Below are 24,984 nucleotides of genomic sequence, written 5' to 3' on the forward strand. Positions count from 1 at the left end.
TATGCACTTTCCTGTATCATCAAGACTGGAATGGGGTTTGAATCTCAAACTTCTGGCTCAGAGGCAGAGATATTAACCCCTGCTCCACAAGACCTGTAAATTCTGTACAGTATCATAACATTCAGAATGTTGAATTCCTGGCAGAATTCGAGAGCAAGTAAATTGGATAATTTAACTGCCCACCTGGCCTGTTTATGCTGGGCAGGTGGGTCAAGACAAATGGTGAATTTTATGAATTTTGTCAATGGTTTCTCACCACAAGGCTCAGTGCTATTTCTTATCATAAAATACTAAACGCACATCATTAACTACCCACCATGCACCTATTGCACTCTCTTGCCCATTTCTGTCATTTACAGTATCTGGAACTACCCACCATTGTTGAAAGATCCTGGAAAGGACTAGAATCCCTGGTGTCATCTTTAAAAGGCCATTGTGTGCTTGGACAAGCTGTCAGTTGAAGCTGCCCTCTATAATTCATATTGTTCGCCCAGGACATGGCAGACGAGGAAAAATTTAATGTCCATCTTGTGGAGGGGTTCCTGGAAATTCTATTGGATGTGGTGGTACCAACATGGGACATCCTGTTTTCCCAGGATCAGCAGTGGAGGCCATACCAGCAGTCCCTGCCAGCTTAGTCCAAGGTTGCTACTTAGGTCAATGCAGTCTCAGCTGTCTGGAGGAGTGTCTGGCCTTGTCAGAAGAAGATCAATGACCTGCTCCACTCCTCCAGCAGAATGCTGCCATCTTCTCTCTAATGCCTGTCACTCAGTCTTCCTCAGCTATTGCCCCCATATCCCACCACTTGGCACCTGGAACTTAGTTAAAAGATGCAGCAAATTGTTTGTGTCATTGATTGTAGAATCCCTACAGTGGCAAAAGAGGATTTTTGGCTCATCGAGTCCATGTCAACCCTCCAAAGACATCCTACCCTGGATGTAGGTTTGCTTGCTGAGCTGGAAGGTTCGTTTTCAGATGTTTCGTCACCATACTGGGTAACATCATCAGTGAGCCTCCAGTTGAAGCACTGGTGGTACAGCCTGCTTTCTATTTATGTATTTGGGTTTCCTTGGATTGGTAATGTCATTTCCTGTGGTGACGTCATTTCCTCTGGTGATGTTATTTTCTGTTCTTTTTCCCAGGGGGTGGTAAATGGGATCCAAGATAAACTTGGACAATCAGGCAGTAAACCAGCCACCGGGATACATGAACATCAACTAGCCACAAAAAGGCATGACCCACTCTCAGTAGTATCCTTACATACAGATGAGGAAGGACACCATTTCGACTGGGACAACACATCCATCTGAGGACAAGCCAAACAGGGACACGCAAGAGAATTCCTAGAAGCATGACATTCCAACCGGAACTCTATCAACAAACACATTGACTTGGATCCCGTTTACCACCCCTGAGAAAAAGAACAGGAAATAAAATCACCACAGGAAATGACATCACTAACCCAAGGAAACCCAAACACAAATAGGAAGCGGGCTAAATCACCAATACTTCATTTGGAAGCTTACTGAAGATGTTACCTAGTATGGTGAACAAAACATCTGAAAACAAACCTTCCAGCTCAGCGAGCAAACCTACATTCAGAACCTCAACCTGTGCTACAAATCTTCTCAAAACTCACTAACATCCTAGCCTATCCCCAGAACCCCATGTTTACCATGGCTAACCCATCTAATCTACACATCCCTGGACACTGTGGGTAATTGTTGAGCATGGCTAATCCACCTAACCTGCATACCTTTCGACTGTGGGAGGAAACCCACACCGATATGGGGAGGACATGTAAACTCCACACAAACAGTCACCCAAGATTGGACTTGTGTCCCTGGTGGTATGAGGTAGCAGTGTTAACCATTGAGCCACCATGCTGTCCATTGAGACAGGCCTCAATGCGCTTATCACCATTTTGCCATTTCTCCCATCATGTCATTCAAACCTCTGTAATGTTCCACCCAATGACCACCTTTGTAAATTAGGTAACTATAATATTTAAAGTAGCAGGTTGAATGTTTGTCAACTGTCTATTTGACAGATCAGACCTTGCTTTATTAGTCACTGAGTTCTTCATGATATACACCACTTATCAGGAGAAAGAGAAATAGTGAATTTAGTAAAGGAATGTAATATTTATCTAATATTCCCACCATCATTTGGAGAAATTCTATTCACGTCTGTCGTTGAATTTATCCACAAACATTGAACACATGCAAGTTGAATAATCACCAGGCATTGGTAGGTCAGCTTTCTCATTGGATTATCATAAATCACCCTTAAAAACCATTTCATCGATAAAGGAAAATGACAAAAGCAATTAAAATTCAGCTCAGGCACATGGTTTACTAAGGTTCTTTACAATAAGATTGTGAAAATCACAATAGGCTTATTGAGTAAACTTATCTGGGAGTTAATCACATGTTAACAAAATGTTCACAATTATTGGAGTACTGCCGGCTAAATCAGGATAGTAGATACATATGCTGCAATTACATAAACCAGATATAGTCAATTGTTTTAACAAATACTTATGACTGTTTTTTGTACTGAAGGTTCCCATATGTCTCTGCTTTATTTTTCTGGTGCTTTTGCACATCTTGAATTGCTGAGCATCCCTGATGACAGCATCTGAATTTCCTTGACAAAATCCGTTAGACATGGAGACAATTCACTCTGTTTCAATCTGCTTCTTTATAAATTAGGTAACACATTAATAATCTTTCTTTAAAAAACACAGTATTAGCACCACTTGCCTGGTTATATGACCAAGCGAAATGTAGCACAAAGGTTAAACATAGCTGTCAAGCGGGCTGTTAGAATCTTCCTTCTGTTTGAGCACTGGAAAGCTGGTATGAATTCACCATCCTGAACTTTTACCTTCTCTACTCAACATGAGCACCTACCCAGTCCAAGCGCTGGCACTAGACAAATTACATTACCTGGTCTGGGCAGGAGGCCACTGAGTTGTGTAGTTTTCTGCTTGTTTTCCTGCCAGATTCTAGCTTGTGATAGGTGGAGGTATATTAGCTCCACAGGCTAAAATAATCAGAGCCTTAGTCCTTTGCCAGAATTCCTAAATCACTTTGCTACCTACATGGAGTTTAAAATCAAGGTCAAGTTTGTAGCTGTCTTTAAATTCCTGGGGAATATTGAGTTTTCTATAGTGCTTGGAACATTTAAAGAAATAATGTCATGAATAAAAGCTATCAAGAGTCAAAAATGTGCTAACTCTTTCAATATTAACCGTGTAATCTGACTAAGTTCTTATGTTTGAAGTATTGGTATATTTATGCACACTCCAAATTTTGATACTGTCGTCAAAGTCTTATGGCTATTAAGAAACATCATTTAAACCTTGCTGTGCCACATCTGTTAACTTTTAGGGTTTGAGACATAAATAAAACAATGAAATCTGATACAGACTAAAATTATGTTGTGAATTTTAGAAGATCAAAAAAAAGGTGATAAACCCTTACCTTAGTAATAGCATTCCATTTAAGGAAATGTTCTGTCCTCTGTAGGTTTGCATACAAGAATGTTGGGTTACTTTATTGAGATCTTTCACACTATATTGACCTTGGAGAGCTGAATTACACTGAGCATGCACGTTAGTGGCCAAGTGTTGCTTCCTCAAACTTGCACAATGGAATATGTTGCCACAGCTAGAACCTTTATAAATTTGGAACTTATTCTGATTTGTCAAATTAAGCTTACCAATAAGTCAAAGTTTGAACTTAACTTCCCAATTTCACCTTTATTTATCATGGCAAATTGAATTCTGCTAAAAGAAAGAGCTTGTGTATATATATTTATATTTCACCACAGACCATCTGAAAGCAGTTTACAGCCAATACAGTTCTTTTGAAGTGTAGTTACTGTTGTAATGTGGGAATTTGTGGACAAGGAGACCCATAAATGAATTAGCAACCAGATAATTTGTTACTAAAGGTGGAAGTGGGGGAATAAATGTTGACTAAGACACCAGTTAGGACTATACTGCTCATCTTTCAGCATTGCAGCTGCAACTTGTTCATTCGTGAAGAGTCCAGATGGTTTAGCTTCTCATCTGAGACATAGCAACTTTAGGTAATATAGCACTTCCATTACATTTCTTTGAGGTACTACCAAAGATTATGTGCTTAAATCTCTGAAGCAGGACTTGAACCTACAGCCTCTGATTCACAGGTGAGAGTGCTGTCAAACAGTCAAGGCTGACAGTATTACTGACAATAGCAGTTTGCATGTGTTTATGCTAGTAAATTATTAAAAAGATAGTTGCACATTAAGTTAATAAATCACAATTAACTATTCATTAATAAAAAGGTATTATTTTAACTTCAAAAGTGAGATAAAATTGCCATTTAAGTCTTTAACCTTCATTGGTCCATCTTTCTTGTTTCTAGTTCATGTCATTCCCAATGGAAACAAATACTGAGCTCTACCAGGCATCTTCCACCACACCTGACTCTGAACATGATAAGTAATTTAAGGTGGCACGGTGACTCAGGTGGTTAGCACTGCTGCCTCAATGCCAGGGACTTGGGTTCATTTCCAGCCTCTGGCAACTGTCTGTGTGGAGTTTGCACATTCTCCCTGTGGCTGTGTGGGTTTTCTCTGGGTGCTGTGGTTTCCTCCCACAGTCCAAAAATGTGCAAGGTCAGGAGAATGGGGCAGTTTAGCATGGCCATAGCGTTGTGTGCATTAGTCGGGGTACATATAGGGTCAGGGTGGGTTACTATTCGAAGGGCCAGTTTGGGTTTGTAGCGCCAAAGGGCCTATTTCCATACTGTAGAGAATCTAATCTTAACATCTGAGGGATTCTACATGTCTCTAGGGTCCTGATTTTAACGGCAATCCAATTTCATCTGGTGAACAGCCGTATAGAGATATGGGCTTGAGGTATTTGAACTCCTTGATCCTGTAGTAATGCTGTTCCAACTGATTCACCTTTCCCATTCACAGAGTATAGGTAAATCACCAGCACTGTTCCACAGGGGATTTGCAAAGTCAGGGCTTGGAGAAGGTTTGGAAAATATGGTTTGCATGACAGGCACTGCCCCCTACAGAGGGGGTGAACCTTTTCATGTTGGAAGGCCGCATTATGTTAGTTGTAATCTAATAAGGCCGCATCCAAAAAACTTCAATTATATATTCTTCGAAATTCACATTTTTTTAATTGTGGCGGTCAGTCTGTGAGGATTATTTTTGTTGAATTTTCTTTTATTCTCTGGTAATTTAAAAACATTCATTTTAAGATTAAAACAAAAATAATAAAGGATGAAAAAAACATATTAATAAAAAGTAAAAGATTTGTTCTGCAAAATTTGGATTCATTCAAAAGGCCACACACAATGGCCTAGAAGGAGCTCACCTACTCCTGATTGCATAAAGAAACTGCATCACTTCTGCACCACTAGCTCAGTCAGGCAGGCAACTTATGGCTGTTTTAGTCCATTCTTAACATCATCAGAGTAAAACTACAATATTATCTAAACCCAACATGCATATGTTCTTTTTAAAAAAAGAAACTTATACTTGGGTGAGTATCCTTTTGAGCTTGTTCTACTGAACTAGTGGAAATCATAACCAGTCACTTCATATAGATTTAAGGTGGGTAAGGTAGGGTTACAATTGCACTCTGTGTATTTCTGTATCTCACTCCTTATCTCCTTTGGCAATGCAAATAAATAAAAGTGGGAGAAAGTCAAGACTGCGGATGCTGGAGATCAAGAGTCAAGAATGTGGTGCTGGAAAAGCACAGCTGGTCAGGCAGCATCGGAGAGCGGGAGAATCAATGTTTCTAGCATAAGCCTGATGAAAAGCTCGATTCTCCTGCTCCTCGGATCCTGTCTGGCCGGCTGTGTTTTTCCAGCACCACACTCTCAAAACAAATAAAAGTTACTGGTATCCCATTTTTAAAAAGCGCAACATGCTTTGTTTCTTTTCGTTTCGTTTCTTTTCATTTCATTTCCTGTTTTATATTAATGTCCTTTCTCAGAATTACTGAATGTTGGAAGATATAGCCTCTTGCATTTTAATTTAGAGGCAAGGCAAATATGCTACATATAAATAGATCAAGTTAACAGAGCATATTTTGTCATGTTTGTTTGTATTATAAGTGACATGAACATTAAACATTTTATGTTTCATTTAGACTTGACTTTAAATTTGGTGGGTTCCCCATTCGATAATGGTCTACCTTCTCCTCTGTCCAGGAATTTCAGTGAAGAAGTAGATGCGAGTATAAGGCGGTGTTTCTTATTTTATCCTGGCATCTAACTTTTCATTACTACAAGTATAAAATGAGAATTCTGTACAAGGCTTGTTGTAAAATATTGTTGGAATGTAGAAAGAGAAGATACTAAACGTGTTTTGCTGTTCAGTCCTTGCATGTGGCCAAGATAGATTTAACTATTGTAATTTCATCCTTCATAAATAGAAGTCTGAAGTCACAGTATCTTCAGTGCATGCTGCTTGAATCGTCTCAGAAATGAAATGCATACGCGGTGTCAGTAGTTTTTCCATGGTCCTATTAATAAACATTCACTATTGGTTTAAATGACAACCCCATACAGTTCAAACTTGAAAGAATCCAGGTCAGTGCACTGTCTTTCACGTTAAAAGGCTGACCACCCAGTGAGAGGAACCTGTGGGACTAACCTCCAGTGACTGCACAGAAAATCTTAGTAATCTGATCAGTGATGAGCCTGACTTTTTTGTGGGATTTTGATAAACCTCTCGGTGTGCTTTACAAACTGAATTCTTTTATCAGTTCAGTCTTCTGATCCTTTCAACAGGTCATGCATGTAGATCCGAGTTACTGATATGGTTTTTTTTTGTACAGTAATCAGGACAGAGTGAATGGCAAGAAATGGAGTTGTGCCATCTGATACAACTGTTCCAAAGCTGTGATTCCACCATCGCACTCAGCCTCTTGTTAGAATGTTGCTTTTTTTTTCCGTTTTCAGACTTCCATCATCTAACTTAATTGTATCAAACATTTACATTGCGGGTGAGAGCATAAGTGGTCCAAATGTATTGATTGCTTTTATTTTGTTAAATGGAGCATGTCCTAGTTATTGCATTTTGGTAACTATTTTAGAAAATGTACACATTTTGAAATTCCTGTAGCTTTGTCCGAATGGACTTGACACGAGCATACTGACAGTTGTTGATACAGTTTATTTCCAAGATGTCATGACCCACTTGGGAACATGCACTGATGCATGAGCTGCTCTATTTCTAGGATTGCCAGTAAAGATCATGATCAAATCAAAGTAGTCGAAACTCCCCAATTTAACTGTCTTATTGATGTAAAAATGTCAACCAGGATCGTGTCCTTAGCAAGAATGACTATTCATTACAAATAAATACTAACCATAAACAAAACAAAACTGAATAAACAACATAAGACTCTGCTAGTTGAAACACTGATTCGCTTTTAAAACGTTTGCACACACGCTTAGACAGACACAGACAAAGACATAAAATTTTAGTCTTATGGGTGGAGGAAAAGTTATTGGGGAAACACAGTTCATCGGTACCAGTCCACAGAATTTGACAATGTTCCTTTTACTTCCCAAGATCTGCTGCCCAATCACCTTTCACTTCTGTGCAGGAGGCACATGTAATTTGCTCCACTGCATATAAAATCCTTGAGTTACTGATTAAAGTAAATAGCTTGCAGTAACTGTTAGGAGAAAATAACTGGCCTTTATTTTGGGCCTTAGTTACTTTTACTGCAGAGAAAGAGATACAGCATCTAACTCTTCAGGCTTCTGTCTCCTCTTGTAAACACCCAAACATATCACCTGCCCATGAGCCAGTTAGAGAGCTGTCTTCAAGCTTTTAGTCAGGTTAGACTTCTGATGTCCAAAACTGATCGCAATTGTACACACCAATCAGCAATCTGTTGCTGGACGAATCCTACTCTGTGCACACCCTGGTGTTGTGACATCATATTTCTCCGCCGTCATGACTTGGAAAGCAACAATGTTCCTTTTAACTTGCTTTTAAGGTGCCACAATTCCTTTCACAGTCCTTGGTTTTACTAACAGTTCTTTTTCCCCCATTTTAGTGCATAGTCAAATATAAAGAAGTGTTTAAAAAAACAGCCTTAACAAAGATTTGAATTTAACTTCCAGACATCAGGAGGATTTGAATTATGTCACAGTTTAAGGTGTAAAGAACATGGAGTCTGTCAATGTGATGGTTACTGTGTCACTAGATTGGATATCCAGCATGACAGACTATTATTCTGGGGAGATACATTCAAATCCCACCATGGCAGATGCTGAAATTTTCATACAATAAAACCTGGAATTAAAAGTAATTATATAGTAGTTATTGTGAATACCCATTTGGTTCACTAATAGCCTTTTGGGAAGGATATCCACTATCTTTACCTGGCCTGTGTATTTCTAGCTCTCAGCAATGTAGTTGACACCTAACTTGCCTCTGTAGCCTAGCAAGGCACTCAGTGGAAGGTCAATAAAAACTCAGATTCCATGAATGAATAATTATTAAGAGGCCACCTCAAAGCCATCTATTTTTAATTGTAATGGATACAAAATGAGTGATCAAACCACTCTTCTTTTATATTAAAATGCACTTTAACATTAATTTATCGTTAAATCATTTTGCAAGGTTTCCTGAGTCTAGGCAAACCTAACAGCTGCAAGGAGGAAAAAAGGGGTGAATCCATGATGTAAATACATTTTTTATAATACAACATGGGCTAGAGTGATAGGAGTGCTTCCATCAACCCCAACATGTTAATCCCCTTCCCTAGATCCATTGTTAGTCTCATTGAAAAGCTACCACATGGGTGGCCTTAGGCCAACCCCTTTTACAGCCTTCCTTTCTCCCCCAAGGCCTTCCAGCCTTCCTTTCTCTCCATACCCTTCTTATAACATCTCCTCCCATCCCTTTGCATCCTCTTTCTCCTACCCATTCCCCTTGCAGTCTCTTTCACCATCCCAGCTATTTCCCTCTCCTCCCCCAACTTAACTGATGGAATTCCTAACAGATGCATCTCCTGCTTCGACACCCCAGGTCTTGGCAAACCCCAGGAAAGGGAATTCCCCAGTGTTTGGCTGGCTTATTACTTATTTTCCTTTTTTTACTGTTTGCTCTGTTTGCTGCTGCGTCTCTCCCACAGAGTGAACCTATCCTGCAAATGTATGGGAATTCCAACCTGTGACTGGAGGAATCGCTCCTCGCAGATTCTGGCCAGTCTGTTTGTGGGGGTGACATTTTTTTTGTGGTCGGTCATCCCTATGGTAGCATTTTCCTTGGGGTCAAATTTGCTGACTGCATCCATGTACCATGAGCCTCGCTTCCTTCTGGATCCATGGGTCTCATTTGAAGAGTCTCTATTATTTTAGCTTCTTCCTTGTCTTTATAATGACCCCAGACCCATTTGATCTTGGGCCATAGAGTCATCGAGATGTACAGCATAGAAACGGACTCTTCGGCCCAACCCGTCCATGCTGACCAGATATCCCAACCCAATCTAGTCCCACCTGCCAGCACCCGGCCCATATCCCTCCAAACCCTTCCTATTCATATACCCATCCAAATGCCTCTTAAATGTTGCAATTGTACCAGCCTCCACCACTTCCTCTGGCAGCTCATTCCATACCCATATCACCCTCTGTGTGAAAAGGTCTCCTTAGGTCTCTTTTTTTTTATATCTTTCCCCTCTCACCCTAAAGCTATGCCCTCTAGTTCTGGACTTTCCCTCATGATTTTATAAAACTTTAAAAGGTCATCCCTCAGCCTTCGCGCTCCAGAGAAAACAGCCTGAGCCTGTTCAGCCTCTCCCTATAGCTCAAATCCTCCAACCTTGGCAACATCCTTGTAAGTCTTTTCTGAACCCTTTCAAGTTTCACAACATCTTTCTGATAGGAAGGAGACCAGAATTGCATGCAAGATTGCAACAGTGGCCTAACCAATGTCCTGTACAGCCGCAACATCACCTCCCAACTCCTGTACTCAATACTTTGACCAACAAAGGAAAGCATACCAAATGCCGCCTTCCCCCAAAGCACTTTGACTTCTCAGCATTAGTCTTCGATTCACCCACCCTGACTGCACACCCACTGCCCCCAAATGGCATTTAACTCATGAGACCTCTTACCCCTCTTTTTGGTTGACCTCTTCCATCTTCTTGGCTGTTTGCAGCATTAATTCCTTGCCCAACTTGAGGCCCAGTCTGTCTATCAGGTTGGTGTCTGGATGTTACATTTATAACTCAGGTCTCCAAAGAATGTGTCCAGAAAATTTGACATTTTGGAGGAGAAGTAGCATTTATGTCTTTGATGATTTTTTAAAAAATGGCTCAGCAGTGAATGTGGCCTCATTTTCTGGGAAAGCCTGAAAAGGGAATGTTCTGTCTTCTCTGTAATCTTGAAGATATGTTTGTTTTCCTGGAAATCTGGGTAGTTGAGCACATCCCTGGTCCTTGGTGACCCAGCCGGAAGTGTATGTTTTGGTTTGTGGGAGGTCAATGTGAGAAGCGCATGAGATGTTTATATTCTATGGCTTTTGAGCAGTGGTCGCATTTTCAACTCAAGCTTTGAACGGTGGAAAAAAATGTGTTTTAAAGAGAAAGAAGGAATGTTATTGCTTCTCCTTTCTCTCAAATTTCACAAGAAATACAGGGCATCAATTTTTTCCCCTCGCCTTCTGAAGGTACGAACTGTGGCAGAATAATGCCTTGGTATCTCCTAAAGTAACCATTTCTTTAATGAGTAAATCAAGAGAATAACTGACTTTATATGCAGACAGTATTGCAGCCGATCCAGATTCTGTCCCCATACACAATCTACTCGCTGGTTAGCACTGCTGCCTCACAATGCCAGGGACCCCAGGTGGTGTCTGTGTGGGGTTTGCACATTCTCCCTGTGTCTTTATGGGTTTACTCTGAGTGCTCTGGTTTCCTATGATAGTCGAAAGATGTGCATATTAGATGGTTTGGCCATGCTAAATTGCCCATTGTGTTCAGGGATGTACAGGATAAGTGGATTAGCCATGGGAAATGCAGGTTTATAGGGATAGAGTAGGGGATAGGTCTGGTTGGGATGCTCTTCAGAGGATCAGTGGCCAAATAGCCTACTTCCATATTGTAGGGATTCTATGATTCATTTGTGTTTATTTTTGTATGAGTTTTATTTTTGTATTTCCTTACTCCTGAGACTAACTGTATCTCCTAACTGATGATCTGAGCTATGCAATAACCATGAATTAAATACAGGACTTTCTGGCTGGTATGATCTGCACCTATTAAACTTCAAGGGATTTATGCAGGCAGATTTTATCATTGAATGAAGGCTAGGTTCAAAATGCTCCCTCCTCAGGTTAATCATATCTTGGTGAAATTGTGAAATTGTCAGTTAGCAGGAGGCAAAGGCAGTTCAGTTTGGGTATATGAAAACTGTGCTAAATAGACATGTTTTTCAGAGGTGCTTGAAGCCTGACAGAGCTGCAAAGCCAATTGTTTATGAAGTTAAGTTTCAGAGTTCAGATGTTAAGAGCTCCCAATATATCAATGATCTAAACTTGTTGAACTTACTGTTTAGAAGTTTGTAAAGAGTGGAAAGTCGATCTGGTTTCATTAAGCTTCTGCAACAGTGCAGGATGCTGAACACACAGAGGTCAGAGTGGAACGGGGGCCAGAATTCAGCAGTAAGTGATGTTTAACTCAATCGTTCTTGCTGATACCAAAGAGATCTTTGGCATCATGGTTCCCCAATATGCATGTAGAAACGAGACCACTTTGTGAACAGTGTACAACAAGAACAACACGATAACAGTTTAGCGTAAAAGGAGGGATGTGTGTCCCTGGATTATGGGACGTGAAGAGTTAAAAGGGTAGGTGTAGGCCTTAGTGCCTGGAAACCGATCAACTGGCTGTTGAGGGCGATTTGCATCTATATTTTTTCAAGAGGTAGTTAACAAATCTTTCACTCCTGACACCATGTTACAGGGTTACAGATCAATAGTCTTGTTTGTGCTGTGTCTTCATTGTTTTATGGTGGGTATCTGCAGTGCCCACTATGGGGTACATAAGACCAAAGGTTTCAGGGGGCTCATTGTGCTAGGGCGGAGGAAGGGTTGGGTGTGATGGGTAGGCTCTGCTGTGCTCTGGCTCTGGTGAGTGGTGCTGCTGCACTCAATATGGGAGATTAGGGGCACTGTGCTCAGGTCAGGAACTAATGTTTCTGTCCTCAGGTAAGGGGAAGGCTCCCTGTGCTTGGGCTGGAGCCCTTGACTAAAAGCAGCACTGAGTCATATGATTTCTGTCTATGTCCCTGGGTGCCCACAGTAGGTGTCTCATGGTAGAGGTCACATGGCAGAGGTCACATGGCTATAGCAAGCCAGGAAGTATGTTAATATGGAATTGCATTTCTATCCCACACATCAGATGTACTCACTAAGAGCTTGACCCCTCTAGTGGAGGGGTGTAAGTAGGGCTCTTGCAATAATTTGAAGTTGGCAGAAGAAGACAGAGGTACCTCGGAGAAGCTGGAAACCTTGTGACATAATTTGCAAACCTAGAGTCAGATTCCATCCGAATGAGTAAACAAGGCAGTTCACCAGAACATATATTTTTTTTTTGCTTTGATAGACAGGATTGCTGTTTTCAGATGGAAGGACTAGTCCTCCTGTCCTTCGAATATTGATGGGCTCATCCCTCATTTGATTTCATTACCTGTGATGTGTTGTGTTTTCTGGTCACTAAGGGACAGTTGCAGGATCATATTTAGAGTAATAGAGGTGTACAACAGACCCTTCGGTCCAACTCGTCCATGCCAACCAGATATCTCCACTCAATCTAGTCCCATCTGCCAGCACCCATCCTATATCCCTCCAACCCCTTTCTATTCATATACCCATCCAGTTGTCTTTTTAATTGTTGTGATTGTACCAGCCTTCACCACATCCTGTTGCAGCCCATTCCACAAATGTACCACTCTCTGCATGAAAAAATTGCCCCTTGGTCTCTTTTATATCTTTCCCCTCTCACCCTAAACCTATGCCTTCTACTTCTGGTGTCCCCCACTCCAGGGAAACGACTTTGTATATTTACCCTATCTACGCCCTCATGATTTTATAAATCTCTATAAGGTCACTCCTCAGCATCCGACGCTCCTGGGAAAACAGCCCGAGCCTATTCAACCTCTCCCTATAGCTTAAATCCTCCAGCCCTGGCAATATACTTGTAGATCTTTTCTGAACCCTTTCAAGTTTCACAATATCTTTCCGATAGGAAGGAGACCAGAATTGCATGCAATATTCCAACAGTGGCCTAACCAATGTCCTGTACAGCCGCAACATGACCTCCCAACTCCTGTACTCAATACTCTGACCAACAAAGGAAAGCATACCAAACACTTTCTTCACTATGTTACCTACCAGCAATTCTACTTTCAAGGAGCTAAGAACCTGCACTCCAAGGGCACTCTGTTCAGCAACACTCCCTAGGACCTTACCATTAAGTGTAAAAGTCCTGCTAAGATTTGCTTTCCCAAAATGCAGCACCTCGCCTTTATCTAAATTAAAATTCACCTGCCACTCCTCCTCTTTCCTGATCCCTCCTGATTCCACTTAAAGATAGATCTGTTGTGATCAATGCACCAGAATTAGACATTTACATAGAGTATCCGAACATGTTCACCATATAATTTATCATTGACAATTGATCAAGAGTTGATTATATGACGTAAAAAAAACTTTTCTATACAACCTGTTCAGAGATGTTACAGCTCTGGGACAGGTAAGATTTGAATCTAGTCATAAAGTCATAAAGATATACAGCATGGAAACAGACCCTTCGGTCCAACTCGTCCATGCCGACCAGATATCCCTTCTGGTCCTTCTGGTGTAGAGGTAGGGACATTGCCACTGTTCCACAAGACCCCTCATACAATGTAAGCTTAGTGTGTTTGCTGACTTCTTTTAGTTAATATAGTTCTGTTACAAGAAAATGGAACTCCTTTGTTTTATTAAGTGCCATCCTGATCTGCAACGCTAACTCTTTCCATCTTTACTAATCTGCTTGAGTGTTTCTGGCATGTTCTGCTGTAACTTCACATTTCCAGCATAGTATCCACAATAGTCTGCCCTTTGGTTGCTGTTTGTTGGTAGTAAACAACCTCCTATTTAAAAAAGAGCTTCACATTGAAAGTAATCCTAGGTTGTGTCTTGCAGGGATCGGCTGGTGAATACAGCAGAGAAGGATACAGTGAAGAACATTATCCTTTAGAAGGTAAGTGCCACACTTAATTAAAAAAATTATTCTATGTTTCATATTTATATTTCATTTGACCTCCAATTTGTCAGTCAGTTGCTACCTGCTTTTAAGTACTCTAAAAGGTACAAATAATTTGTAACGTTTTCAGAACTGGCATAAATAAGTATTATTTCATCTTTTTTACTCACTCTCCGATAACTTGAAATATGTAGATGAATTGACAACCTGGGCTGTACCCATTGTCAGCGAAAGTGCAGTGCTGCATGTTACGTTTCATAGAGTGACAAATATAGCATAGTCCTGTGTAGGCCATTACTGGTAAAAAAAAATGGAATATTTGAAACTCTTTACAATCAACTCATTCTTCAACACTATCATCTCTTTTGATTTATGGAACGTACCTTTTTTCTACAATGCAGTCATAATAACAATTATAGGCATGAATATTTTGGTTATTAAATCTAACTCAATACTTCGTAGGGATTAAATTACATTTCTACATGATGCTGTTGTTTTCTTTGATTTAGAAAGCATTAAGAAGCACTGTACAAAAATACTTCCTCAGACCTATTTTACCTCAATGCTTCAGAACTCTATTTTAGCCCATTGCCTATTAAGTGGTATTGACAGCCTTCTAAATGAACTGGATTATTTTTAAAAAATAATTTGCTGAGATAATGTCATTAGTCTTTTATAAGATTGTGAAATTGCAATGTCAGTCATTGTAACTAAGCTGATGAAGTTGTGTGGAATGTTCTGTATTACTAAGCATAGGATTTCATTATTGTTTTGATTGATGTATCTCTATGGCTACTTTATATATAGTTGAGTCAACATTTCAGCGGTAATCTGTCTAGAAGTGAAGACTTTAATGTGCTTTTAGCTCCAGTGTATTCAGCTTTCAGATCTTTATTGCTTTGAACGGTAGCTTCTCTGTGATGTTAAATGGACCTTTGTAAGCAGTTTAATTGTGGGGAAAGGAACTGCATGTGCAAATATACTGATAGGTACCAGTTAGTTTAGAAAAACAAAAACTGATTAAAACTTCAAATTAGTTCATGTATTCAGTCCCCCAAAAACACTAACCATTTGATAAACATTGCTGATATGTGAAAACAATTAGTTGCACTTCTCTGTCTGCCTTTGCCCTCTCCATGTTGTCACTGTTTCCTCTAATTTCATGCTCACATTTTTGTCCCCATTTCGTATTGGTCAATGCTGACCTCCATCATTCATTCCCAACCCCAAACTGACTGTTCTCCCAACCCTCCTTCACTGCCGGTTTCACCTCTCTTCTCTACCATCAATTTTATTTCCTTTTCACACCTTCACTGCTATCAACGTTCCCCTTTAATCATGGCCATCCATTCTTATTTCTCTTTACCTGCTGTGCTCTCGCCGTATCTTATGTTCTTCCCTACTCCTGTCATACATTCTGCACTCTGTGTTCCACATGCTATACCTTCTTCTACTAATATACCAACCCACTGCCCCCTTTAACAATGGTGCGAGCATTGGAAAGGATTGCTTTCAATATGTCTTGTAATCAGAAACCGTCTGCATTGATTTGTGGCAGCAAACTCTGGTAGGTAGACCAAGTCACTGAAGCACTGACAGTGATATTTATGTGAAGTCAGAGTTGTGTATTTTTGTCTTTTCTTATAAAAGCAAGTGTAAAAAGAAATGCAGTATGCTTCTTTGGATGGAACTCTAACATATTCCCGATTTTAATTTGAGAGTATAAAAAGCCACAACATGAAAGAAGACACACTGGTGGGGAGGGAGGGGTGGGGGGGGGGGGGGGGGGTGGAATTGTCGGTAATGCAGGGGAGAAAAGAAAGTTGATATTTGTAGTTCTTTGGAATTGCCCGATGCAGCCTCCCAGTCAGAAGTGCTGATTCTTCTCATTGAAGGCCCTGTTTCCTCAGTTTCCTCTTTGTATCTTGTGTATTTTCTGTGTTTTTGTCACTAACTGAGTATGTAGCGGATGTAGACAGCCATGAGAACAGCTTCTCTCCTGGGTAAAGTGCAACTCGAGCCACATGAATGTCTTCCCACCCGTACTCAGGCACCAGTTTTCCTGAGCATTTTTTTTTTTGGCACAGCCCACAACCCACTATCGGCCTCGCCAAGTTTAATCTGCAGGTCCTGAAATTGTAACTTAAGTATTGGCCAAACAGCTTGCTGAAATTTATCTAGTGTAGGTAGACTCTGCAGCTGTCACCATTCATCTCTATTACACTCAGGGTGATACATGGCCAGACAGATGGATTCTTCCAGCAGTGGATCTTTCCAGACCCTGCCAAAATGTAGGGAATCCATATTGTAAGACTTTAATGGGTTGAGCAGTTGTATTAGTTGCAAATCTCTAGGGAAAAGGCTGACTTTCAGTAAAGGTCAGGTGTTATTTAAAGTAGAAGAAAAAGCAATGAACTGTTACTTAGATAATCATCTGAATAACTTATCCATTGGCTCATCTATCTTTAACGTTTGGAGATTTCTTTTATATCTTTTGGAGATGAGCAGAAGATTTGGACTGTGAGACAGCTGTAAAAGCCAAGTTCTGCATACCTAAAGGAGTAACTGCCATTTAATTACACTGATAAGTATAGGCACTCACTACAACATGCCGGGATATCTTAATCTAAAACATGAATCATTTACAAGAAAAAATTAGAAAATGTTGACACAAAAGCTCTAATGATCAATTTTTATTTTTATTTCAGATTATTATTGAAAAGACCCATGGCATTAATATAAACTTCAGGTTTACTTCAGTATATATTATTTTATACACCTGGTGTGTGTAATGAAAATCTGAGAATGTTTCAGCCTTAGGCCCATGCGAGTATTATGCTATTAGAGGTCAATGCTCCTTTCAGATGATAATCTGAATAATGAAGTATAATGTTACGCTTGGCCAGTGCTGTCATTAAAACCAACATTTTTCTTCATCTCTAAAATAGGATATACAAAGAACAGTACAGCGCAGAAATAGACCCTTCAGCCCACTAAGCCTGCACCGAGGGGTGGGGTGGGGTGGGGGTGGGGGGACAGAGAAGAAAAGACCTGCAGTGCCATGTGTCACAAATAAAACCATTTTTCTTCTACACTACTGATCAGTTTGAACTGCGAGTCTGCGACTTTGAACTTTTCCTGGCTTATTCTGGAAAAGGAAAGTTCAGAATAATAATACTAACTGTATCAAATTTGCACGTAAAATTGTCATGTGACTTTAAACTAGGTCTCAAAATAATTACGTGCAAACATACTAACTCTGAGCAAAGCAGGTCACTTGACGCCTCAAACCTACTCCATCACTCAGTAAGATTGTGACTTAGCTATTTAGTTCACATTCTTGCTTAGTCCTGTTAGCCTTTCAGCCCTTGGCTTATCAAGATTCCATCTATCTCTGCTTAAAAATATTCAAAGATTCTGCTTCCTCTGAGTGTTAAGAGTTCCAAAGATACAGGATTTTCTGTGGTGGTGGGGGGAGGGGGTGTGTGAAATCTGCTTAGCTCTGTTCTAAATGGGCAATCATTTTAGTATTAAACAGTGAGCTTGAGTTACAGATTTTCCCAGAAGTTGAAATATCATTTCCCCAACCAGTGCAGTGAAGCTTCATCAGACTGATTCCTGGGATAGCAAGATTGTCATGTCAGGAGAGACCGGGTCAACCATGCCTGTGTTCTCTGGAGTTTGGAAAAACAAGGGGGAATCTCATTGAAAGGCTTAAAAATGTGACAGGGCCTACACCGACGGAACACAAGGATGATATTTTCCTTGTGTTGGGGGTGAGGATCCAGGACAAGGGGTCACAGACTCCGCATACTGCGTAAGTCATTTAGGACTGAGATGAAGAAAAACCTCTTCTCTCAGAGGGTGGTGAACCTTTAGAATTCTCTACTGCAGCCTTGTGGAGGCTTAAATTATGTTTAAGAAAGAAATAGATTTATAAATGTTCAAGGCTTTTTAGGGATGGCATTGGGACAGCAGATCAGTCTTGATCATATTAAGTGATGGAAGGGCTCAAATGGATTACTTTTCCTCCTATTTCAAATGTTTCTTATCAAGACCCCTCAGGATTTTATATGTTTCAATCAAGTTATGTCTTACTCTTTCAACTCCAGCAGCTTGTCCAATCTTTCCTGATAAGATAACTTGCCCATTCTGGGTATTAGTCGAGTAAACCTTCTCTGATTAGCTTTCACTATGTTAGCATCCTCCTGTAAGTAAAGTGACCAGTACTGCATACAGTACTTCAGATACGGTCTCACCAGATCACTGTATGACGGAAATATAGCCTTTTGTATTCCATTCCCTTTGCAATTAAAAAAACATTCTATTGGCTTTCCTGATTATTTGCTGTACATTCATCTTAATGATTTGTGATTCATGCACAAATACACTCTAATCTCTTTGCATCTCAGAGGTCTACAGTGTCTCCCTGTTTAGATAATGTGCCTTTTTTAATTCTTCCTGCAAAAATTGGCAATTTCACATCTTCCCACATTACATTCCATTTGTCAGATATTTCCCATTCAGTTAACATATCTATTTGGCATGTTCATGTTCTCTTTGCAACATACTTTCCTGGCTATCTTTGTGTCATCATAAAACTTAGCAACTGCACCAGCAATCTTTTCATCCAGATTACTGGAAGAAAGTGAGTCTCCAGCACTGACCCCTGGGGCACACAGCTTGTTACATTTTGCCAAGCAGAAAATGACCCTTTTATTTTGATTCGGTAAACAAAACCGGTTGATTGAGAAATTACCTCTGTGTAATTTATATCTGCTACTTGAGGCTTGATCAATCTGAGAAATAGTCCTCCTCTGAAACATTGATGAATTTTCTATTTTTAGATTCGTAAACTATGTCTGGGATGTTGGGAGTGTAATGAAGTCTGAGGAAATGTCTGTTAAGAATCAGCCTGACTTCATTTGATAGTGTATGGGACAGTAACTAATAGGGCGGTAATACTGCATGCCTTGGGTTTCTGTGAAAGTTTTCGGGCTTCACAGTGATGTAGAATATGTGGTTCATCTGCAGCCAAACTGGCATGTGCTTGATGCTTGGTTTTATGTGATTTTATTTGATTTCAAGGAAAGAGTTGCATATTGCTTTTCGTGCAGTAACTGTGCATAATATATATGAATAAATATTTTAAACTTAATTTGGTTTTTAAAAAAAAACATTTTTGAGTCTGTAAGTAGTGAAAAGGATGTTGGATCTCTCAGTAAGAATAAAAAACAAATCCATCAACTAATTTTCTCATAAAGGCACCTGTTCTATTTGCATAACTAGATCATGTGGTATTGGATTCATAGTCTTTTGTAATAGTTTCTCTTGGATTCTTTAATGGGTTTATTCATCATTGTCTTCTGTGAAAAACACCCTCATTTTAATCCTTCACCATTTTTCAACTCCAGGATGTAAACATCTTTCTGCCCATCCTCACTCTGTCTGCCTTTTTTTCTCCCTGTTTGAACAAGAGGCTCCAGCCTGTCTCTCCTAACAGTTTCATAGGTCGGTGCAACACTGAGGGTCGAAGGGCCTGTATTGCACTGTAATGTTCTATGTACGTGTGTTTCAACTATGGACTAAGAACAGAAGTTTCCCCTGACTAAACAGGAGTGCAAAACTGGGATTATAACTGAGTTGCTGGTTTGCAGTGGTGGAAATTGGTGCCAATCTCAGACACTACCTGTAGAGTAACTGTAGCGTAATGAAGCAAAAACTTTGAGCAGCTGGCAGTTTCTCAGCTGAATTTTCATCCTCCAGGCACATAGTGGGATGCTGCCAGGATAGAGTTGGCGGGGTTGTGGGGGGTGGGGGTGGTTGGTTGCCAGCCAATAATGGAAAAGGTTTGGAGAGAGCACAGGGCTGTCTGTTGTAGAGGTGGGCCATTTTAGAATGATGCTATGGGACTTTATCCCAATCGTAATGTCAGTCCCACGTAGTCACCATACTCCACCTGTCCTACCTCATTGCTCCCTCCCATTCCCTAAGGTCTCTCAATAACCTCCACTCACACCATATTATACCCCTCACACCATATTAATAATTGTCTGATAACTGCTCACTAGGGATTAATTAACTCCATGGTTAACTGTCAGGTAGAGTCACAGCATTTGTATACAGCTAGCACATGGATTCCTTAAAAAAATTTTCACTCAAAGAAAGTTGCAGACCAGCCCTATGACCCCTCATGCCAGGCTATGGCACGTTGATATCTATTCACCTTCTAATGAATATACAACTGTGGAACAGGCCTTTCAGCCCACCAAGACTTTGTTGAACATGATGCCTTTCTAAACTGAGAACCTCTTGCCTCTATGCTGTCTGTATTTCTGTATTCTCTGAATTCCCTGTGTAAAAACAACAAAACCTATACTGACAGTGGCATGTGTTTTGGTTTAGAAAACCTTCAGAAACAATGGAAACATGGAACCTAGCAGCAGGGGTAGGCAATTTGGCCCCTCAAGCCTACTCTATCACTCAATAAGATCTGTTTTTGTTATTTCAACTCTGCTTTCTTGTCTGTATCACATAACCCTTTCCTTCCTTGTCTATTGAGAATGTAGGTAATTCAGCCTTGAATAAATTTAAAGCCTCCACTGTCTTCTGGGAAAGAAAATTCTACATACAGTACAGAAGATCTGGGAGATAAAAACATCAATCCCCTTCCGTCTTAAAAGGGAATCATCTTATTCTTAAGCTATATCCTATGGTTTTAGTCTCACTCTCAAGTAGAAACACCCTTTGGGTATCAATCCTATCCAGCCTCTGCAAGATCATGTATATTTCAATAAGGTTACCTCTTCTTCTAAACTCCAATGTATATAGACCTAGCCTGTTTAACATCACCAGCATAAGATGGTCCTTTCATCTCAGCAATGAGTCAAATGAACCTCAAGCCCATTTAGGTCTTTTAACACCTGAGTCCTGCTTAGCTGACAGCTCAGACTGACTGTTCTCACTATCAGTTTCACAACGTTTTATTTCAACAAGGTGAAGAGGTTTCAGCTGACTGCAGTTTCAGGTCCTGAACTTTATAAGGGCCTGGACAATTGTCACTTTTATTGAGCCGCAGTGAAAATAATTTTTTTTAACGTAGTGGAATATTGTCAATGAGTTACTTTTTAAAAGCATTTTTTGACATCCAACTGTAACTGCGGGGTTCACTGTTTCTTTACATTGTATAATGGGTGAATAGCATCAAACTTCCATAGTCTGCATGTGCAAGGTTGAATGGGAAGCTATGGCAGTGGGTTGGTGGGCATGATGGGCCATAAGAAACATTTAGGGATTTATGGTCTGACATTTGGAGGGGTGGGGGGGGATGTCCATGGGGAGGTGCTGTTGAGCCTACTGTTCAAATGATTCCCTCGCACACACCAAAGCTCATGACATCTCAGTGGTGCCACGAAACCTGATCGTTAAAAAGCTGGCCCAAATCATGCTTACCTCTGTAGTGGAACCAGCCAGGTAAGGAGAGCTGAGTGCAGGCTTTTGATCAGAATCAGTCCTACCTTACTGAAATTAGAAAGCCCGCGATTAGGTTTGGGAATCTGGAAGTTGGTTCCTACCTACTAAGGGACAACTAAGTTATCCTGACTCAGTGAAAATCTACACCTATGTCTGAGCCAGACAAACTTGTAAGTTCATCAAACTGAGGGAAATGTGAAATAAAAATTAGGTTAAATATTCATTCTGGTTGGAATGAAAAGTACATATTTTGATTAAACAATAGCTTTGTACAAACGACCCTTTTAAACATGGAGTTTTTCTCATTGATTCATAAAAATTATAAAAGGTCTTTTTTTCTGCAGAAATAAATATTTACAGGAATAAAATTTTAATCAGTTTTTTTTTCTAGTCTTGGACGACAGAGAGGTGGGTTGGCAGGTTTCTGAATAAGGAATTTTTTGGTGAGAAATTGGTACATTAGTATTTCTATTGAACAGAAGCTCAATACTTTACTTTACTGTTACTGCGTGAACAGATGCTGACTCAGTGGGACTTTGACTTGAAGGCTATAACTCTGAACTAGTTTTGGTTATGTGGAAATAAATTGGTTGACTCTTATTTCCAAATACTATATCCTGCACCTATGTTTGATGGGACAGTGAAGAAGATAGGTGAGGATAGAGAGAGGAAACTTGTTCCATCTTTTCTCATGTTGCCCTTCTGTAGTTATATATTTTTTTCATTTCTGTCCACATCAATCATACACAACCTTGGCTAACGTTAATGGTGATCTACGATCAGCCAATTATCAGGCTGTTTTTACAGGGTGGAGCCAGTCTGACCTTTTCTTTTGCTTTGAAGCATTCTTTGCAATGGTCTCCATGTGAACTGGTGTCAGCTCCATGTTTCTTAGGACAGCATAGTTCAGACTGTTATACCCATGCTGTCTAGTTGGAAGTTCAGCAGTCTACTGTTAAGAGTTATGGGACTGTTTCATTTTAGAAGTTATAGCAGCAGTGTGCTTTGAGCACAGCATGATGTTTGGATGGTGTCATTCATATTTTAAAATATTATTAATTTCTACGTGTACAAATGTTCAAAACCTGGTTGCAGCAGCGGGTATTAAGGATATTTTGTACCATAAACAGCAGGCACTATGTTCATTCTGAGAGGATTTTTACGGAGCAGTTTTGATAGTTATTGAGCAGAATTTAAATTTCTTTCATGTAACATTGACTGACTGTGACATTTTAAACAAACCAGTGTTACCAATTGGAAAAACTTCTTTGCTTGTAATTCTGTTATGAATTTGGGTTTAATTACAAGGTCAGATTGATCAGCTCTGTCCAGGCTCCATCCAAGATGGTTTAGGCTTTCTTGTGTGAACCCAGGCTGGGCATGATTACTGAATCACTTTAAAAATAAATGTGCCTTGTTAAAGTATTTATAAGTTTTAAACCCTGACGGCTTATTTTGTTTAACTTCTTGCATATAAGTTCCCGACAATAGCATCACAAAAGGAGCATGCTGGGAAAGGTTTTACTTTGGCTTTGGTGATTGAAGGGTTGGAATCTTCTTTGATCTTCAAAATAAAGTTCACTGTTCTAGCTAACATAGAAACAGTGTTTAAATTTTAACTTAATGAATTAGTTACTCCATTAAATTCTGTCTGATCTATGGCCAAAGTGCATTTTCTTAGCATGAGAATAGAGCATCAAAGTGTTTCAAGTAAATATGTGAAATAAAGCATTTAATTTGGCAGTTGCTACCTAATAGGATAAACAGTGGATAATACAGAATTGGCAACACAAACTTAGAATGATCCAGATCGCAGTTTGCAATTCTTGTAACATATCTTGGACCTTTTAAGCCATTAAAGAAAGATCAAGTTGTGCACAAACTTTATCATTGCAAAGATGCAGATCTGATTTTACATACTTCAGTGGAAGAATTGTGGTCAGTTAACTGATCAACACAGATGTAGCCAATGGAAATTTCGGAATTTTAATAGTTTTATGTTCCTGATGCTGCTGTACTGTAAGAGAGCCAAAGCATATAATCTAGCATCACACCAAGTCACAGGAATAATGAACTAACCAGCTGCCTCTCAGCCAAGCTTTCCATCAGCCCTCTACTTTCTTTTTGACTGGTAGCATTGTCCTAGTGAACTGCTTATTGCTATCAATGCAGTGTAAATATGGGTAGAATATTCCCAGGCACTGAATGTAATGGGCATTGGTGAAGAATGTTGGGAAACCCGTGTGAAATTGGCATTGAGGAGCCTCTTGACATCAATGCCTCCTTTTGTAAAGAAGTGTTGAATGAGATTGTCATTAGTGAGCAGTGAAAGGTTTATATGCATGCATTAGCATGAATTAATATTTCATTATTAGCCAATCTCACCTCGTTGGGAGACTGAATACCACTCTCTCACCTACCAGAGAGAAACTAGGTGGCGACAACTCCTGATGTGAGAATCAGGGTTGTTACCTGGAGACTCCAACTTGCCAGTTGCTCCTTCAGCTCTTCATCTTGAGCACCAGTCGCCAATGTTTAGATTACTAAGATTAGATTAGATTACTTACAGTGTGGAAATGGGCCATTCCGCCCAACAAGCCCACACTGGCCCTCTGAAGAGCAACCCACCTCAGACCCATTCCCCTACATTTACCCCTTCACCTAACACTATGGGCAATTTAGCATGGCCAATTCACCTAACCTGCACATTTTGGACTGTTGCAGTGCATATTCTTTGTAATGTGACAGCACTCCCCTCCCAGTCCATGGAGATTGGTATCTGACACATACCAACCTCCACAAACCCTCATAGTACATCTCTGACCTACGTACAGCCCAGTTCTTCACCTCCATGCTGCACTTTGGAGCACATTGGTACTTTTAATTGTAATGCTGCTATAAGGACATTTTGCACACAGAAATAGGCACTTATTTGCCTGCGTCTCAAGAGTCCCATCTTAGCATTTGCTTAGCACTCAATCACTCACTTCTGCACATGCTTGTAGCTTCCATACCTTTTTTGTGCTTTGTCCTCACAGCCAGAGCTTAAATGTTCCTAATTCTTTTGTCTTGACTTGCCTTTTAGTGCAGACAAAAAGTGAGGTAGCTTGTCGTGGTTGTCTGCAGTCACCAGTCAATGGGGCTGATACATTGCTGTATGACACTGTGTGATGTCAATCTCACACCTGCACTATGTACCAACAAGTCGAAGAGGAGTAGCCCTC

General features: G+C 40.1%; 1 protein-coding gene across 3 annotated transcripts in view; it reads left to right on the forward strand.

The window, feature by feature from the left end:
* nkd1 (NKD inhibitor of WNT signaling pathway 1) overlaps positions 1–24,984 on the forward strand; it is a 105,331-nt gene that overhangs the window by 39,650 nt on the left and 40,697 nt on the right. For all 3 annotated transcript variants that reach the window (XM_043706957.1, XM_043706958.1, XM_043706959.1), the window contains one exon: positions 14,227–14,284. In XM_043706957.1, the coding sequence (XP_043562892.1) occupies positions 14,227–14,284 (58 nt within the window). The remainder of the gene's footprint in view (positions 1–14,226; positions 14,285–24,984) is intronic.

This window comes from Chiloscyllium plagiosum, chromosome 17 (genome assembly GCF_004010195.1).
Source record: "Chiloscyllium plagiosum isolate BGI_BamShark_2017 chromosome 17, ASM401019v2, whole genome shotgun sequence".
Classification (NCBI taxonomy): Eukaryota; Metazoa; Chordata; class Chondrichthyes; order Orectolobiformes; family Hemiscylliidae; genus Chiloscyllium; species Chiloscyllium plagiosum.